The 20,074-nt window shown below is 41.8% G+C and overlaps 1 protein-coding gene and 1 pseudogene across 15 annotated transcripts in view; both read left to right on the forward strand.

Moving 5' to 3' along the window:
* Nucleotides 1-8,203, forward strand: part of HDAC4 (histone deacetylase 4) — a 240,882-nt gene extending 232,679 nt beyond the window's left edge. For 14 of the 15 annotated variants that reach the window (XM_084819809.1, XM_084819817.1, XM_084819852.1 and 11 more), the window contains 2 exons: nt 406-550; nt 3,841-8,203. In XM_084819809.1, coding sequence (XP_084675935.1) covers nt 406-550; nt 3,841-3,880 — 185 coding nt within the window. In that variant the 3' untranslated portion in view covers nt 3,881-8,203. Of the gene's footprint in view, nt 1-405; nt 551-733; nt 2,019-3,840 lie in introns of all 15 variants that reach the window. The other variant, XR_014785743.1, reaches the window with a different exon arrangement.
* Nucleotides 5,810-8,376, forward strand: LOC146358778 (uncharacterized; annotated as a pseudogene).
* The last annotated feature ends 11,698 nt before the right edge of the window (nt 8,377-20,074 follow it).

Here is a 20,074-nt window from a genome sequence, read left to right on the forward strand (position 1 = left end):
TTCCTCCCCATTATATTTGGAACTGCCTCACAGAATGCCTCCACACAAACCACCACCCTTACATATCCCAAGCCCCTTCTCAAAACTATCCCCCCCCCAGGAAGCCTTTGGAACATCATTCTAGTCCCAGGCATTATAATTTAAATAATAGCATATTCCTCCCCAGTTTACCCTTGACTCCCTTTCCTCCCTTTCACCTGTTTTTACCCTGTGACTGTTTTAGATTGAAAGCCCCTTCGGGGTAGGAACCTGTCAAACCTGTTCTTTGTAAAGTGCCTTCTAGACTGTGCTGTGTAGTAGTAGTAGTAGTAGTAGTAGTAGTAGTAGTAGTAACAACAGAGATTCTTCTGTTATTACACCAAAAGAAATGGACAGTAATGGATTCTCCTCTCATATTTCCTTTAGGTAAGTACTGGCACTCACTCCAGCGTTATTCCTCAACAGTCAGCTACTCCTTGGTAGATGCACAGAAGTGTGAGAACGAAGAAGCAGAAACTGTAACAGCTATGGCGTCATTGTCGGTGGGAGTCAAGCCACCACTTGACAAAAAGTGAGTTCCATTCCTTTCCATCTGCTTACATCCGCCCTGTCCTAAAACGCACCTCATATATGTATTGTTATAAATAAACACATCATCTGAAAACAATGATATTTCAGACAAGAACTGGGAAATAATAATCATTTGTATCAAATTGGTATCACTCCACTGACAGAATGCTCTTTAATTCAGCAGAAGTTTCCATCAGTAAAATGAGGAGAGAGGTGATTTTTGGCAGTCCTTCCCTGCAGCCCCTCCACAGGGAAATGGTTTGGGAAGACAGCAGATTGGGGCCCTCTCCCCGACACCCCAAGTCTGTGTTGCTCCCTGCCTGTCTCCAAGAAAGCTGTCATCGGGTACCAGTGGGGCACCACTGTTTTCTCCTTCTCTCCAGTGTGAAGGCTGAGTGAGCAGAAGAACAAGCATGTGAGTGCCTGGGAAGCAGTAGCAGTAGCAGCGCCAGCTCCGCTGAGCTCATGACCTGGCGAGTAGAGCCAGAAACAAACCTGAGCTGCACACTGATCAGCTCTCCTCGGTCACTCACTCTCGCTCTCTGTTACTGCACCAAAATGGGCTCTCAAAGAAACAGGAAGTGTAGTAATTTAAACAAACAACTTTAGGAAGTAAAATTTCTTTGGTGTATTTGAAAGGGGGAGGGAAGTGGCTGTGGGTGGGCAGAAGGCAGCTGGACTGAGGAATGGCTTCTCACTGTTACCATCTTTTTATACTTGTGTGTTTTCCCTCCTGCCCTTAAAATCAAAGGTGCCCTTTCCTCTCAACAAAACAGGTAAAAACAAAGTGTCTTTGATATTTGCTTTTCCTCTGGAGATTGGTGTTTAAACAGGTTTGTATTGTGGCAGTTAGGGAAATTTGGATTGGGGAAGGGGGTACAGGTAATCAGTTCAGTAAATATTCTACTGCGCTATGCAGTGGGGCAGGGGGTTCTGTTGTCAGCAGATTTAGGCTGCAATCAGGGACTAAGTACCACATTGAACTCAGTAGTTACTTCTGACTAAAAATGCCACGTGTAACATAGCTACTCTTTTGCAAAATTACTTGCATCCCCAAATGGTATTCAATGGTATTCATCGGGATTTAGAATATAAGACTTCCAATACAGTTTTGAAATATTCCCTGCATAAAGGTGGGCAGCTGATGCCCACCTTTTAATGTCCAGATACAAAAGGAGGGAAGGGATCCTATGCTTCTGATAGCTGTAGAAGAGGGAATGGATTCTGCTAATGCATATGTGACAAAAATGAATGGATTGATAATCTCTTTCTATTACAGGAAACATGTCCTCCATTGTATCTGGTCACTCTAGCCTTCCTCCTTTTGGGTAGTGTAATCAGTCGAATTGCCACCTTTTTTCCTAGTAGGGTTCCTGTGACTTTAACAAGAATAAATTTAATAACAGTGCAATCCTACCCATATCTACTCAGAAGTCAAATCTATTGAATTCAGTGGGACTTACTCCCAGGTAAGTCTGTATAAGATTGCAACCATAGTTGTGGAAAGCGTGTCTGTCATGTAGCTGTTAAAGGCCCAGGCAACCTGCCAGAAGAAAAGAGGTGGCAACTCTTCCTATATGATATGCTATTCCAGAAAAATTGCCTGGGGTGATGGAGTGTGGAACATTTCCTATTCAGTGATAAAAATGCATCCCATTGTACAATGGAGATGGCCTAGCTTCTTATACATATCATTTATCCTGTTTTTTCTACTGCTTTCTTTTCTGGATTGTGTAACCCAAAGTAGATTAAAAAAAAAAATACATATAGAAGCATAATACTCACATAAATAAATCAGATCAACAATATAAATCCAGTGATGAGATCACAACATTTAAATCAGAACAGAGGCAGGAGAAGCTATGGCTGCATACTCTCCTGTTTTCTTAGTTGTTATAAACGGGCAACTGTATGTAGACCATATCTGAGGGATTTCCCCCCCCCATTTTATTTAAACATAAGAACATATCTCCAAAGACCAGAATAATATCTCAAACATTAGCATTTATGGAAATAGATTATAACTAAGAGATGTAATCACACCATCACCACAGTTTATTGCAGTGGAGCACAAATCTGTTGGTTCCCTTTTTTTGCTGCCAGAGAGGAGAAGTGGCACTTTTGTGATTTTCTGTCTTAGGTGCCAAACGATAGCTTGACCAGCCTTGAGTACTATGTACCTTGACTTTGGGGGCAGCATTCACAGCTCTTCCTCAGGCATCAAAATGTCTAGGGCTAGACCTGTGGAGGGTGGAAGGGTAATGGCTGAAAATTGCCATGCTCAGACAGGTTTCCATCAGCACAATGACACCAACTTGATATAACTCAATGCCAGTAGGACTAATTAGACCTCAGGGTTAGCATCCTGGTTTGAAGACAAATGGAAGAACTGGTTATGTTCAGTTAGGAAAAAAGTCCAGTGGATCACAACACACTTCCAGTGTTAAAACACTTTAGAATTAGAGTTATTCAGCATTGGATTGAATAATAGAAGTAATGTATTTGAATAATGGAATAATGGGACTTGTTGTGTAGAGCTGGGGTCTCCAGCGTGTTGCTGGCCAGGCTCCCTACCCCTCCTAATTCTGTTTTATTAAGAGTTTGAGTTTTTTTAAGCTTTTTCAGCAGGGAGGCTAGCAAACTGCACAGCGAAGTCCTGCCCTCCACTGCCATTTTTATTTTGACTCCAAAGAGTGGCTTTGTATTTCGGTGCTCAAACCCCACTGCTGCCTTGTCATTTGTTTCTTGGGCAAGTTACTGTTCTTTTAGCCTCACTGGTTTGCCTTCTGGGAAATGAGTGTTTTGTGACTGACCATGACAGCCACTTTATGAGAGAATGCACAATTCTCAAAATTTCGAATCTGCTCACTGACCCAAAAAGTTTAGGCTCCCCTGATTTAGAGGAAGATTTCATAATTTCCCTAAGGGTTCTGAAGTGGGATTCTAAATATCAAGTAGCTCTCAGGACAGGTGGGTCTAACACTGGCATTCTTTTATTTGGTGACCTCCAAAGTTTGAAGCACAGAAGAACAACCATGCATTTTTAAAGGTTGATTATTTTGTAACATAATGTTGAACGGGGGGTGGGGGAGGTAGAAAGTAAAAATTACCCTGGTTCTTTTAACAAAAAAATTAAGGCCAGGCTATGTCAAGATGTTTGCTGTTAAGCTGCACGGTAGAATCTGTAAGTGGTACATCACATCTCTGTATGCTTTATAATGTTCTTTCTCTTTCTGCCTGTGCGCCACCCAGTTCCATCAGTTTGATTCCTCTCTGTGCATTTATTTACAGGCCAGATGAGGAGCCCATGGAAGAGGACCCTCCCCTGTAGCACTCATCTTTTAGGTTGGAGTTGTCCTGTTCGTTCGTCTTGTCTTGAAGCTCTGCCAAGAAGCTTTCTCTTGTTACTCCTGCATCCTGTCATGGTTTTCTTCCAGACTACAGAAAGGCAGCCATGCGTGAAAGAAAGCTAAATCTCTCCGTATCTGTACAGAATATGTTTGTGGAAAAGAAAAAATGCAGGTGAAGAGCAAAAATATGAAAGACATGGGCACTGAGCATTCTTCCTCTTTTCCTAAATGGAAGCTATGAGAGTCAAGAAGCCAGTGAAGTATTTGGCGGAGTTGCCAACATTTCTTTTTTAGAAATCAAAGATTTAACACAGACGTGACAACTTTCATTTAAAACTGGTGCTTGAAGTTTGATAACCCTCCATTCAGACCACTCAAACCATATTGTAGTTTTGTTTATGTTTTTGTGGCTCTTGCCTACCTGTGACACTCTCTTCAAAACCCAAACAATATGAGAAGGTGTGTTTTTTTCTTCATATGAAGGGTGAAAAGAGAACTAAGCTTTTTATACCTACATACATGCAGACTATATACATGTGGAGAGGAAGAACATAAAACGAGGAAGATAGCCCAGAAAGGGGATCGGCTTTAGCATCTCCAAAGCCATCTGAAGAGTTTGTGCCTTTTAAAAACATAGTTTGGATTGATTTTGGGCAGCTGTTTTTTTTCTGACATTTTGAGGAACAATGCCTTAAAGAAAAGAACTCTGCAGCAGTTCCTCAGGCAGGGCAGGCCGAGAACTGCAATCAGCAAGAAAGGCTCTAGGATTTCTGCTAGCATGATTACTTAAAGCAAGCAATGGCTGGAATGTCTCCAAAACCGTCTACAAGTTTGGGTTTTGTTTTGTTTTCTTTTATTGCTGTTCAAAATGAAAATTAAGGTAGTTGCCAGTAATGTGGCAAATACTGTTGGGTTTCTAAAATTCAACAATTAAAAAATAATAATTCCAACATCTTCTCCTATACATTATGTATAACCATTTAAACTATGAATTTGGTTGTAAAAGCATGCATCAGAGAGAACTGCAGTTTTTAAAAAAAAAAATTGGAATGCTTTTTATTAAAAGCAACTAGCATGAGATATTGCTTAATATTTTAGGTATAAATATATATATGTGTATGTATAATGTATATTCCAAATGTATTCCAATCTTAGAAACATGACTCTTACAAATTATTGATAAAATATTTATAATGCATTTATACAAAATAGATAAATAAATGCAGATTACAATGGTAGCCATTGGAAGTTCCCTTGCAAAAGATTTATTTGTGAATTGGAATGTAAGGGTTTTTAGAAAAGGAATCTAGTTTGAAACTTGACCATTTTCAAACTGTAGTTTGGAATGTTTTCAGAATGCCAACATTTTAGCCACTGGGCAACTACCCTAAACATTTCTATTTTAATTTAAGCTTTTTAACTTTGATTCTCTTCTTCAGAAATGAGTTTTCTAGCGAATATGTATTTGCTGTTGATTTATTTTATATTGGTTTTCATAAAAGCCCTGGAACAGTCTTATTTGCATGAACTTTCATTTTTAGTTTCCATTTGACAGCTGTGTTTCTAAACAGCAACCATTATCTGGACCTTCATCATTTCTCCTTGCACGCTGGAGTTGGTTTGTGTTTGAACTTTTGTACAGTCAGCAGTTTTCATGGTCATGTAGGACGGTTGCAGATTGTTGGGCTTTGTTTTCAGAAAGCCCTTTTCACAGAAGGAAGGATTCCAAGGTCTTTTTTATATCAGGAAACTGTATATTTTCTCCACTCTTCAGTCATAGTTGCTATGCTACATTAAAAAAAAAAAGGAGCTTTCTTACCTTAAAAACGTACTAGTATTACAAAGAGTGATGTATCATATATCCTCAGTATAGAGTGTGGCAAGGATTATTAAAGGCATTAATAACTTAAATGACCATATTGAAGGTCTGCCAAACTCTACTGGTGCAGTTAACGCTAACACAAACACAGAGAACTTTTCTTGAACCACTCTGGTTGAGTAAGTCCTCTAAAAGACTATTTCACCGTGAATAATAATAATAATAATAATAATTTAATTCTTGTTGGCTGGGAGAGTGCTAATCTTTGCCACCATTTCCTTTCCCCCTGTTGCCTTTTGAGGTGAGGGGAGTTGACCCTCAGAGTAAGTAACTAAACTTTTAGTAGTGATATAAGATGGCTGGAGAAGACGGAATTCATGTGTTCTTTTTCAAGCAGTGTAGGATATTACATGTCCCTCATCTGAATCACCAGTTGAATTTTAAAGTTTTTCCTTTTTAAAATTTTTGTTAATGATAACTGACAGGGTTGCATTGTAATAACTTATTTTCTGGTTCTGATTTTTTTCTTCATTCCATTAAGAGTGGAGTTGTGAGAATTTAAACATAAATTTGAGTGAGTGCAGGAGAGAGTTTTACAGTTTTATTTAATGCTTGATATGCAATTTTAAGACAGACACTACAACATTTGAGTTCTTGCTAACCCAAATACATTCAAATTGATGAATACTTTTTGGCATTAGAACTGCCAGGAGCATACTCTAAGAGTAAATTTTGACAGGAAAGATAAAATGTATATTTTATAAAATGACTACCTTGCTGCTGTGATCTAAAAAGATTTTTGCTGTGGAATCACCTGATTTCATTTTTTGTTAATTTACCACTTTCTCACTGTTGAAAAAGTGATGTGTCTATTAACATTTAAATCTAAAATACATTTTATTTTCAACACCAATTTACATGTTGTCAAAATATGTACTTTTTCATTGCAATTGTTGATAACACAACTGAACGACATTGACATGATGGCCTGAAATATTCAGTAACTGTGTTCAATGTTGTTACTTTTAAGATTATTCATTTGTTTCTTACAAACAAGTTGCTACATCATTGTCAGTGCAAATCTTTCTAAAGTCACAAACATCTTTGTTATATAGTAGTCTATCCCACAATGTAAAGCTCTTGGATCGGTTTAAAATGGTAACTGCATAATCTCACTCTGGGTTTCCTTCTGCAGTTCTTACACAGCAGAACCAGAACATTACATCATGGCAGTTGGGGAGGTACCACTGTAAGCCTTGATTTTTTTCTAGAAGTTTACTTAATCAGGACCTGATGGGAATGCTTGTGAGCTCTGTGGATAAACAGTTAGGCAATGTACCTGTAATTTCCCACATTTTATATACTACAGATATGAGGTACCTGAATTCCACCAGCAAGATATGAGAGGTTGTTTTTATTAACCCAGATTTCAAGGTATTGGGGTGGCTTATTGCAGCTCTTCTCTTGTAGCAGTTTAGAAACGAAGGAACATCTTAAATCTGTATTACCCAGATGTGAGTCCCAGGTTGTAGTACACAGTACTAACAAATGAATATTTGGGGTTTATTTTACTCTCAATACACAAACATTCCTTTTTATTAATCATGTACTCATTCCATTCTTCCTTTTGTAAACTTTTGGGCCCACATTTTATGGGCATTGATATATATAAATATATATAGATAGATATATATAAAATATATATGAATCTATTTTTTTAAGTTTCCTACACCTTGAGGTTGCATGGTCTGTTAGGTTGGCATGTCTTTATATTGTATACAGATTTTGCACGCCACACTTGGCAGCTTGATCGGGGGGAGGGGAAGTCCCCTCTAAAGGCATTAGCAAGAGATAAAAGGTTGGGATGTTTTCTGTCACACAAATTAAAAATTAGGAGCATGGAGGGGGGAAAAGTTTGTCTTACTGAACTTATTAAGGACCTGTGCTTTTTATTGTAAAATAATAAAAAAATACAAAGGACTTAAACATTTGTCATTTTAAGAAAAAAATTATCTAGCACTTGTGACAAACCAATAATAGAGTTTATTGTATTTATGTCGAAATAATGTTCTAGGGGAAACTACACAGAACACACAAGTAAACTGCCTGTGTCATTTTTTTAAAGGGGGAGGGGGGAGGAGTTTGTTTTCCTTTAGGCCGGGAAGGGATAAGGCAGGCACAAACCTATGCCAACTTCTTTTTGTATTAATTCTCAGATGAAAATGACAAGAACTTTAAGAGTTAACTCTTCAGCACAGCTGTGTTAACATTTTTTTTAACTACTTGGAATGATGTATCAATAGATTTCACTTTTAAGCAGTGACGTACTGTACAAACACTGTGGTTTCAAACACAACTTTATATCAGCAGGAAATGAAGTGTCTTCATAGTGATAGTTGAGCTTGGTTTCCTCCCAGCTTCACCTTGTATTTGATATTGATTAAAAAGATTCCTATTGAAAGAAAGAAAACAAAGAATTTTAACACTTCTGGTGCTCTACATTGGAGGCGCTATATATAGGGGTTGAAAAATTATTCACCCAAGAGCTTATTACAAATATGTAGTACCAAAAGTTGTAACTCTATTATATTCTGCTTTATGCCTATACATGCTCAGTATGTTGTCACCATTGGTAGCAGCTACCAGTTTATTCTGTAATTTAGACACAGTTTCACTCTTAATTGTATGAACCCTTTAAGTGATGGTAGCATATTCTTTGTACTTAAATTTTCTTATGACTTTTTTCCTTTACTTGGTGGAGTTGAAAGTTTTGGGTTATTTTTCCTAGCTCTCTCTCATTCCTGTTTTTGTTATTTTGTTTTACTTGTTTTTTACTGGCCAATGGTGTCTTTCTCTGACAATACCAACTTCAATTTCAACTTTAATAGAAGTCCAGTATTTTGTACCACATTATGACAACTGTTATTCTTGTGGTGTAAATAAAAAGATAAAGTGAATTATAGTACCATCTCTGTTGCAGTTACTGATCTCGTTATATCTGTTGTCTTCTCATTCATTGATGACTTCTATTCCTACACAAGAGTATAACTTGAAGAATTGCCATCTTCTGATTATGTTGCAGAGAAATAGCATGTTACTTTCAGAGCTCTAGAGCGGGAAATCTTCTACAGACGCATCTCTTTAAAGAAATAGCATGTCCTTAAGGCCTAGTTCTTAATGAGCACCACTTCAGACTGCATTTGACGGCGGGGGGGGGGGGTGTTACGTGACTGAATGATCCTCCATGCAAAAAATAAATATTTGCACCTAAAAACTAGATGTCAGAGAGAAATGTTCTATTCTGTTCTTTGACTTGATGTGCTAGTTTTCTATGTACATGGGTTTTGTTTGATTGGTCTTGGCTTTGAGGGGGTATGGAATAGCATTCCATCATCTGAGCCTCAACCTGCAGTCTGAAATGATACAGCCCAAAGATAAGTAGACTACCTCAATGTTGACTGGGCTTCTACATAAGACTGAAAACCTAGAACTAATTATTTTTCCAAACTGTCCCTCAGGCTAAGAAAATAATTTCTGCTACATTTCAGTCCCAATGTATTCAAAATCAGATTATAAGAGAGGTGGACAAATCATACATCTCCTTCTAACCACCATATATAAAAGTGTTGCTGTTAGTAAAATAGTTTGCATATTGAGCTTCATGTTTGTTCTGTCCAAGAGAACTGCACAACAGACTACACACACGTAATGCTGCTTTTCTCATTTTTTCCCCCAGACAACATGCCCATCCTACCTGTCAAGCTACTATTGCAACTTAAGGGAGTTAGGAACATAGGAAGCTGCCTTATACTGAGGCAGACCATTGGTCTATCTAACCCAGTATTTCGACACTGACTGGCAGCGGCTCTCCAGGGTTTCAAGTGGGCGTACCTGGAGATGCTGGGGATTGAACGAGGGACCTTTTGCATGCAAAGCAGGGGCTCTGCCACTGAGCTATGGCCGTTCCAATCACAGTTTGCAATGTCCATGGAATTGATGTTGAAAAGGAAAACAAAGCTTTATTGGGTATGCCTAAAGTTTGGGTTGTAGCCAATACTGTAGAAGCTTTTTCACAACTAAGTGGTACAGTCAGGGCCAGAAATATTGGAACAAGGATAACTGTTTGGGCAGTTGGCCTCTGTACACCACCACATTGAAGTTGAAAGGAAACACACCCAGATGGGAGCGAAGTCAGGACTTGCAGCTGTAATTCAAGGGGCTTGACAAAAGTGGGGCACTAACCATTCAGGAAGAATGCCCCAGTGGTGCGTGCGCGCACACACACACACATCATTGGTGGCTCATAAATAGTGGAACAAACCAACATCATTTCAAACTTAAGGATCGCCGTTACTACCTGGATGACAATCCTTTGCAGTCAATCACTGCCTGAAGTCTGAAACCCATGGACATGACCAAATGTGGAGTTTCCTCCCTCGAGATGCTTTGCCAGGCCTTTACTGCAGCTGCCTTCAGCTGCTGCTTGTTTGTGGGTCTTTCTGCCTTCGGTCTTGTCTTCAGTAGTAAGTGAAAAGCATGCTCTATTGGGTTGAGATAAGGTGACTGACTTGGCCATTGAAGAACATCCCACTTCTTTGCCTTGAGAAACTCTTGGGTAGCTTTTGCTGTATGTTTTGGGACATTATCCATCTGCAATATGAAGCAGCATCCTATCAGTTTGGCAGCATTCGGCTGAATCTGAGCAGAAAGTATAGCCCTATACTTCAGAATTCATCCTGTCATTTTTATCAGCAGTCAGGTCATCAATAAACACCAGCGACCCGGTTCCCTTGGCAGCCATACATGCCCATGCCATAACACTGCCTCCACCATGTTTGACAGATGATGTGGTATGCTTTGGATCATGAGCTGTTCCTTCTCCATACTGTTCTCTTCCCATCATTCTGGTACAAGTTAATCTTGGTTTCATCAGTCCAAAGAATCTTATTCCAGAACTGGGCAGGCTTTTTGAACCCCATGTTGGGAGTTCCAGTGAACAGCTCCCAAATGCAAATGTAACACTCAGAACCACCTCCAGGCCTTTCATCTGCTTGATGGGTCATGGGGTACCCAGGAAACAGGCCACACCCGGCCATGCAGCTGCTTGTCAGCCATTGTTCCATTACTTATGAGCCGCCAACGATGGGTGTGTGTGTATGCCACTGGCCGTCCTTCCTGAATGGTTAGTGCCCACTTTTGTCAACCCCCTTGAATTACAGCTGGAAGTCCTGACTTCGCTCCCATCTGGGTGTGTTTCCTTTCAACTTCAGTGTGGTGGTGTACGGAGGCCAACTGCCAAAGCAGTTATCCTTGTTCCAGTATTTCTGGCCCTGGCTGTATATCTCATCGTCATCATCATCATCATGTAAATGTATGGCTTTTATTGTAAGGCAAGTAAAGACATTCTAAGCAAATGTAAGACACTAGTGACACCCATACTCTAAACCAGCCTTCCCCAACCTGGTGTTTTGTACTACAACTCCCAGCATTCCTGACCATTGGTCATGCTGGCTAGGGCTAAGGAGAGTTGAAGACCAAAACATCTGGAATGTATCAGGTTGGGGAAGGCTGCTCTAAACGTTAATTATATGTATTCCTGCTTACAAGCACACACAATTTTGATGAGCATCCAGAGTCTCGCAAGGGTTTCCTCATTTTCTTGGATGAGCTGTAGAATGCCCCCCACACAGCATGCAATCCCTATGCACTTCTAAAACATTTCTCTTAATAAAAGAGAATAGGAAGCCCTTGCATGCATCTGGATTTGGGTGATACTCCTAGCTTCTACATAACTGGGTCTTTCTAAAAACTATGGAAATATTACTAGTTGCGGAAAGCTGTGTGAATGTGTGATGCTAGGCTTTCACAGTGCCAACCAAAATAGCATTTCTAACCAAAGCCACAACTTTAGTTTTCCCAAGAACTCACACTTTAATATTGACATTTTTATCACTATCTGCAGTCATTTAAACTGCAACTTTGGGATCAAGCCAGTTGGGATGTAAAAATGTTTTTTGAAAGATTTGTCAAGAAGAGAATTTTTCATGAATTCGTTGGGCATTAAAAGTGTTTTAACAAAGGGTGCTGCCGCTGTCCCATTGTTACTTTAAACAATATTCCTTGACCCCCATTATGAACTGGCAAAATCCCATCATTATGAGTGCAGTATATCTGGATGGATGGCCTGTATATTGTACAGAATCTTGGGAGGCAGGTTAAAACATAAGATTTGTTCCGTCATGAGACCGCTGTCAGTATAGGGTCATCCACCATCAGGTATAGATGCCCCAGTGAAAACTTGTTTCTGTTTCTGTTCTTTTCATATGAGCAAACAGTAGGCATTTCACATACAGAGTGGAAAGGAAAGGGGTGTACTCAGACCTTACTGTGGTGAGACATATCTCCTGCCTGGAAAACCCAGTACCTGGAAAGAGGGGTGACTTGCCACCCTTCAACTGGCTCCCAGATAGCGTCTTGTTTACTTTGCCCCATAATATTCTATGGGAGTCATTGAGAACTGTGTCATCCCCTATTGGTATCGACCAACCGACCTACCCTTGGTTCTGTTTTGGGGTAATGTTAAAAATGTGACTGTATGTCGCAGAGTGGCTTTTATATCAAGATGTTTTCTGATTTTTTTCCCAAAATATATTAGCATGGGTACAAACTTGTACCATGTACATAGTGAGTAAGCACCACCCAGAAACTCAATCCTTTCCAACTATTTTCCCATGGAATAGATTAATGACATTGTTATTAATCTGGTTTGCATGCTGGTTGTTTGGAAGTCCAGCCGTCTCTTGCTCAGAAAACATGGCCTATCCAATACTAGTTTTGATAGAAAACCCCAAAAATCTCTTTATGGATGTTTAGAATGTGCTTCATCAATTATATTCTTTTATCCTATGGTCAACCTAAATCAAGTAATGAGCTATTTACTGGTTTCCTTCAAAATTAAATTCCTTGGAATACCTTCAGTGGTTTTATTGCAGGATGCTCACAAAAATGAAAATGGCTGCTAATTATTTGTTTGAGGTTTCATTAAAATCCCACTCATAATTTGTGCTGTGCCTCTTAGCTGGACAATGCTCTTAATTGCTGCAAATATGTTGACAGGGTTTGCAATTACTGATGCATTTTGCATGAAATGATAACCCATGGATTGTTTAAACCTTGTATTGTTGGAGCTGCATGGGAGTGAGCAAGTGCATTGCCTCATAGAATCATAGAATAGTAGGGTTGGAAGGGGCCTACAAGGCCATCGGGTCCAAACCCCTTGCTCAATACAGGAATCCAAGTCAGAGCATCCCTGACAGATGGCTGTCCAGCCTCGTCTTGAATGCCTCCAGTGTGGGACAGCCCACCACCTCCCTAGGGAATTGGTTCCATTGTCTTATTGCTCTAACAGGATGTTTTTCCTGATGTTCAGCCAGAATCTGGCTTTCTGTAACTTGAGCCCATTATTCTGTGTCCTGCACTCTGGGATGATCGAGAAGAGATCCTGGCCTTCCTCTCTGTGACAGCCTTTTAGGTGCTTGAAGAGCGCTATCATATCTCCCCTCAGTCTTCTCTTCTCAAGGCTAAACATGCCCAGTTCTTTCAGTCTCTCTTCATAGGGCTTTGTTTCCAGTCCCCTGATCATTGCCCTCCTCTGAACCCTCTCCAGCTTGTCTGCATCCTTCTTAAAATGTGGTGCCTAGAACTGGACACAGTACTTCAGATGAGGCCTAACCAGTGCTGAGTAGAGGGGAACTAGTACTTCCCAGGATTTGGAAGCTATGCTTGTATTAATGCAGCCCAAAAGAGCATTTGCCCTTTTTGCAGCCACATCACATTGTTGACTCATATTCAGCTTGTGATCGACAACAATTCCAAGATCCTTCTCACTTGTAGTGTTGTTGAGCCATGTATCCCCCATCTTGCCTCCTGCATGTGGTTTCTCAATCAACCTAGGAGCAACCTATTCCTGGGTTGTTTGATGTGGGTTTGATGTGGGTTTGATGTGAACCCAGAACTCTGGTTGTTGAGTGACAAACAACCCAAAATTTGAACTAATTGTTCGTTGTTGGATTAAAACTCTGGGTTGTTCCCCCTCAACAACCAGAGTTCCAGGTTTGTTTGTTTGATTCATTTCCATACCACCCAATAGCCGAAGCTCTCTGGTTCACACATTGCATCAAACAACCTAGGAATGCAGTGTTCCTGGGTTGTTTATAAAAGCTGATGCAAGGTGGGAGGCAGTGTGTGCACTCACTCCTGCACAGCCCCAACAATTCATGGGTTAACCATTTATTACCATTATGTCTGAACAAGGTCACAGTGTTGGGTTGTCCCTCAGTCTTACATCTGATGCAAGGGTATTGGGGACTGGGAGTTCTGGTGATGTCAGCAGCAGACCCCACACCCTGCTTTATATGTGTACGGGGCAAACATAAATGATTAAACAAACATGGCTACTGTTGTTCTCTCTAGTTTGACCCTCACTCTCCCTTTTGGTTTTCAAAGAGGGGTGGGAATGGGAGTAGCACAATTTGACAGGGGATAGTGTGATGCTATAAAGTCCAGGACAAAGCATTAATATGGGGTTACATTTCTTTGTCCCCTCCTATTTTACACTGTTGTCTTAGTATTTACATGTCTACTGCATACTTGGGTCAGAATTCCCACATGTACAGGGCATTTAAAAACATGAGTATGCAGAAAAGACATTTGTTTGAGAGCACAGCAGTATGCATGCAGCAGTCATGTTTGCTGCATAAAGCAATGAGCAGTCCTTTGTTGCACAAAGTTTCCCATTTCCCCCCTTCCTTGCCAATGGCCATTATTGGGGTCTTTTTCTTGAATAAATGACTCTTTAAGTATTTGACCTATTGGTTTGTTTTCTCATTCACATCCTATTCTCTTTCTCCATAAAGATCTTGCTAATTGTGGGCTTTCCGACACTGGAGGCATTCAAGACAAGGCTGGACAGCCATCTGTCAGGGATGCTCTGACCTGGATTCCTGCCTTGAGCAGGGGGTTGGACTCGATGGTCTTGTAGGCCCCTTCCAACCATACTATTCTATGATCCTAATTCTTCTTTATGGTCTCTGTGCATCACACATATGGGCTCTGCACCTGCACGGACCCTCAATTTGGGAACTTCTATAGGAGTTTTCTTCAGCAAAGGAGATCGTTACCTTGTTGTGGTGCTGGAGCTTGAGCACCTCAATGATGTCATGAGCTAAACCATGAAGGGACACCCAAGACGGGAAGGTCATGGCAGAGAGGTCAGACTAAATACGATCCCTGGGGAAGGAAACAGCAACCCATCCCAGTATTCTTGCCATGAAAACTAAATGGATCAGTACAACCAGAGATATGTCGGTATACCATCGGAAGATGGGACTCCCAGGTTGGACGATGGTCAAAATGCTACTGGGGAGGAACAGAGGATAAGTTCAACTAGCCCCAGATGTGATGACTCAGCTAGCTTAAAGCCGAAAGGACAGCTAGCGGCCAATGGTGCTGGTGGTGAATGACAAATCCAATGTTCTAAAGATCAACACACCATAGGAACTTGGAATGTAAGATCTATGAGCCAGGGCAAATTGGATGTGGTTATTGGGGAGATGTCAAGATTAAATATAGACATTTTGGGTGTCAGTGAACTGAAATGGACTGGAATGGGCCACTTCACATCAAATGACCACCAGATCTACTACTGTGGACAAGAGGACCACAGAAGAAATGGAGTAGCCTTCATAATTAATAATAAGGTGGCTAAAGCAGTGCTTGGATACAATCCAAAAACTGACAGAATGATCTCAATTCGAATTCAGGGTAAGCCATTTAACATCACAGTGATCCAAATATACGCCCCAAGCACAGATGCTGAAGAAGCAGAAGCAGATCAGTTCTATGAGGATCTGCAGCACCTACTGGATAGTACGCCAAAAAAAAGATGTTATTTTCATTACAGGAGACTGGAATGCTAAGGTGGGTAGTCAAACGACACCTGGAATTACAGGCAAGCATGGTCTGGGAGAACAAAATGAAGCGGGGCATAGGCTGATAGAATTTTGCCAAGACAACTCACTGTGCATAACAAACACTCTCTTCCAACAACCTAAGAGACGACTTTATACATGGACTTCACCAGATGGTCGACACCAAAATCAGATTGACTACATCCTTTGCAGTTGGTAAAAACAAGACCTGGAGCTGATTGTAGTTCAGATCACGAACTTCTTATTGCACAATTTAGAATCAGACTAAAGGGAATAGGGAAGACCCACAGATCAGTTAGATATGAGCTCACGAATATTCCTCATGAATATGCAGTGGAGGTGAAGAATAGATTTAAGGGACTAGATTTAGTAGATAGGGTCCTGGAAGAACTATGGACAGAAGTTCACAACATTGTTCAGGAGGCAGCAACAAAAAACGTCCCAAAGAAAAAGAAAACCAAGAAGGCAAGATGGCTGTCTGCTGAGACACTGGAAGCAGCCCAAGAAAGAAGGAAAGCAAAAGGCAACAGTGATAGGGGGAGATATGCCCAATTAAATGCAAAATTCTAGAGGTTAGCCAGAAGAGATAAGGAATTATTTTTAAACAAGCAATGCGCGGAAGCGGAAGAAGATAAGGGAATAGGAAGGACGAGACCTCTTCCAGAAAATTAGAAACATCAGAGGTAAATTCCAGGCAAAAATGGGTATGATCAAAAACAAAGATGGCAAGGATCTAACAGAAGCAGAAGAGATCAAGAAAAGGTGGCAAGAATATACAGAAGATCTGTATAGGAAGGTTAATAATATCGGGGATAGATTTGACGGTGTGTGGTCAGTGAGCTAGAGCCAGACATCCTGAAGAGTGAGGTTGAATGGGCCTTAAGAAGCACTGCTAATAAGGCAGCAGGAGATGACGGTATCCCAGCTGAACTGTTTAAAATCTTGCAAGATGATGCTGTCAAGGTGATGCATGCCATATGCCAGCAAATTTGGAAAACGCAAGAATGGCCAACAGATTGGAAAAAATCAACTTATATCCCCATACCAAAAAAGGGAAGCACCAAAGAATGTTCCAACTATCGAACGGTGGCACTTATTTCACAGGCCAGTAAGGTAATGCTCAAGATCTTGCAAGGTAGACTCCAGCAATTCATGGAACGAGAATTGCCAGATGTACAAGCTGGGTTTAGAAAAGGCAGAGGAACTAGAGACCAAATTGCCGATATCCGCTGGATAATGGAGAAAGCCAGGCAGTTTCAGAAAAACATCTATTTCTGTTTTATTGACTATTCTAAAGCCTTTGACTGTGGGGATCATAACAAATTGTGGCAAGTTCTTGGTGGTATGGGGATACCAAGTCATCTTGTCTGCCTCCTGAGGAATCTGTATAACGACCAAGTAGCGGCGGCAAGAACAGACCACGGATCAACGGACTAGTTTAAGATTGGGAAAGCAGTACAGCAGGGTTGTATACTCTCACCCTACCTATTCAACCTGCACGCAGAACACATCATGCGACGCGCTGGGCTTGATGAAGCCAAGGCTGGAGTTAAAATCGCTGGAAGAAACATTAAGAATCTCAGATATGCAGATGATACCACTTTGATGGCTGAAAGCGAGGAGGAGCTGAGGAACCTCATGACGAAGGTGAAAGAAGAAAGTGCAAAAGCTGGGTTGCAGTTAAACCTCAAAAAAACCAAGATTATGGCAACCAGCTTGATTGATAACTGGCAAATAGAGGGAGAAAACATGGAGGCAGTGACAGACTTTGTCTTTCTAGGCGCAAAGATTACTGCAGATGCTGACTGCAGCCAGGAAATCAGAAGACGTTTACTTCTTGGGAGGAGAGCAATGACAAATCTTGATAAAATAGTGAAGAGCAGAGACATCACACTGACAACAAAGGTCCGCATAGTTAAAGCAATGGTATTCCCCTACTAACCTATGGCTGCGAGAGCTGGACCATAAGGAAGGCTGAGCGAAGGAAGATAGATGCTTTTGAACTGTGGTGCTGGAGGAAAATTCTGAGAGTGCCTTGGACTGCAAGAAGATCAAACCAGTCCATACTCCAGGAAATCAAGCCAGACTGCTCACTTGAGGGAATGATCTTAAAGGCAAAACTGAAGTACTTTGGCCACATCATGAGAAGACAGGATACCCTGGAGAAGAAGCTGATGCTAGGGAAAGTGGAAGGCCAAAGGAAGAGGGGCCGACCAAGGGCCAGATGGATGGATGATATTCTGGAGGTGACAGGCTCGACCTTGGGGGAGCTGGGGGAGGTGACGGCTGACAGGAAGCTCTGGCATGGGCTGGTCCATAAAGTCATGAAGAGTCGGAAGCTACTGACCGAATAAACAACAACATAGGAGTTTTGGCTGTTCCAGTGTGCAGGTCCCTAGTGGGTTCCTGCTTATTTCCCCAGTTCCTTTTTGACTGCCATTGTGTTAGCCTCATCTGGGAACTTCTCTGAGATCACTTTGCTGATAGCAGTCTTTAAAGCTAAGATTTTTATTCGATCTTGCTTGTTTCGGTCATATATTTCTGTCTGTCTCTTTTTGTCTTATTTTTCTTTTATTTTTCTTTCATGATCTAGCGATCACTCAAAGGACATATGGCCCTTAGGACACCATTTCATAAAAGCGTCCGTTGCAGGAGCAAGTTTCCACCAATGGATGGATACTTGCTCTACCTATTCTGCCTGGGAGAAGGACGCATTGTGGAGTCTTGCCCACATTGCCAGACCTTTCCCAAACGGGCTAGGTGCAATCGATCTGACGGCCTGAAGACAATGCTGGGGAGGAAGGCACTCAAGGCAGTTGAGGAGCCTAAGTCATCCATGGCTCAATCGTCTAATAGTCCACTTGGGAGCTGATCAAGTGTATCTGAGCAGATGACCACCAGCAGCAGCCCTCAGGTGGTCACTGACAGTTTTGCTGGCCAAAAAGCTTACTTAGAAGGCCAAGGCAAATAGCTGGTCTCCCTTCTTGGGAATTGAAAAATCAAAAAAAGTCTTCTAAGACGTTGGCTGACTTCACTTGGGACTGAGCTCAGTCATCTGTCCCAACTGCTTCTGCTCCTCCACCAGTGCCTCAGGATCATATGCACTTGCTGGTGCTGACCGCTCCGACCGCTCCTCTGCCGATGCTGCTTTCACCTATTCCTATGGCTGTGTCAGTTCCGATGTCGGACCCTGTTCTGATTGGAGAGTGGAGAGTGAGATATGGGATTTTCCCCCAACTGTACCTGCCACTCTGCTACATCGTCAATACCGTTCACAGCATGACACATTCCGAGATAGACATACAGGCTCACTGGTGTCCTCCTTCTCAGTGGCCTCAGTTTGGCAGGGTAGCCCCTCTAGATTTTATGAGCAGCCATGATGCCAGAACTCCACTCTCTGCTTGGGACAGGCAATGAGTATGGAACATGCCATACCAGAGAGCTCAAGACTGGGAAGACAACCATGGTGAGATATATGTGGTCATCATTACCATTACTGTCACACGGAGCCTTATGACTAGGATATCTGTCGTGACCATAGGCAGCCATCAGCTACTGTCTTGAGACCACTGGACACCGAGGGCACTTTCCTCGCTCTTCCCCCCATTGTTACTCAGGAATTTCACCCAAAGCTAGTGGCTCAGTTGCTACCACCACATCCAGCTCAGGCGCTGCCTCTGGATCTCCCACCTTACCCACCTGCAACGGTGTCAGCCACGCTGCCACCACCAGAGTTCCCAACCCACCAAACGGACAAGGCTGTATCCCTCTTGGTGGACTCCTCATCCCTCATGGGGCAAGACCAGCTTATCCTACAATTGCCCCCAGAGGGACTGAGGGCTATCAATCTGGTACCACCTCTCAATTTTGGGCACATTCCTCACTGGTGGATGAGGGTTGGCATCTTGACCTCCTAGAGAGACGCTTGTAACTGTCAGCTGCTCTAGGCATCAGGGTCTCGAATTACCAAGCGGCTGTGTCTGGGTACCAGTTGTTTTTGTAGAACAAGGTCAGTCAGCTTTTTGAACTCCTCCCTGAAGACAAGAAGGACCTGGCCTGTGTTTTTCAGAATGAGGTGATGAGGCTGTCCAGACAGCAGATCAGTATGTCAGGGCATCAAATAGATTGCAATGCCAGGGTCCTTGTTGGTTCCATCACTTGTGGTGCCACGCCTGGTTGTGGTCAGCAGGATTTTCCCAAGAGGCTCGATCCCAAGTAGAGGATCTCCCCTTTGAAGGGCAAGGCCTGTTTAATGCTAAGATGGATGAGGAGTTGGACTTGGTCTAAAAGGCACACACAGTAACAGGCCCCCAGACAACACTGCTGGTTCTGGCCTCCCACTTACCAGTTCCAGACTTCAGGTGTTT

Source organism: Heloderma suspectum, chromosome 1 (assembly GCF_057233095.1).
Source record: "Heloderma suspectum isolate Gila_16-S chromosome 1, 16-S_ref, whole genome shotgun sequence".
NCBI lineage: Eukaryota > Metazoa > Chordata > Lepidosauria > Squamata > Helodermatidae > Heloderma > Heloderma suspectum.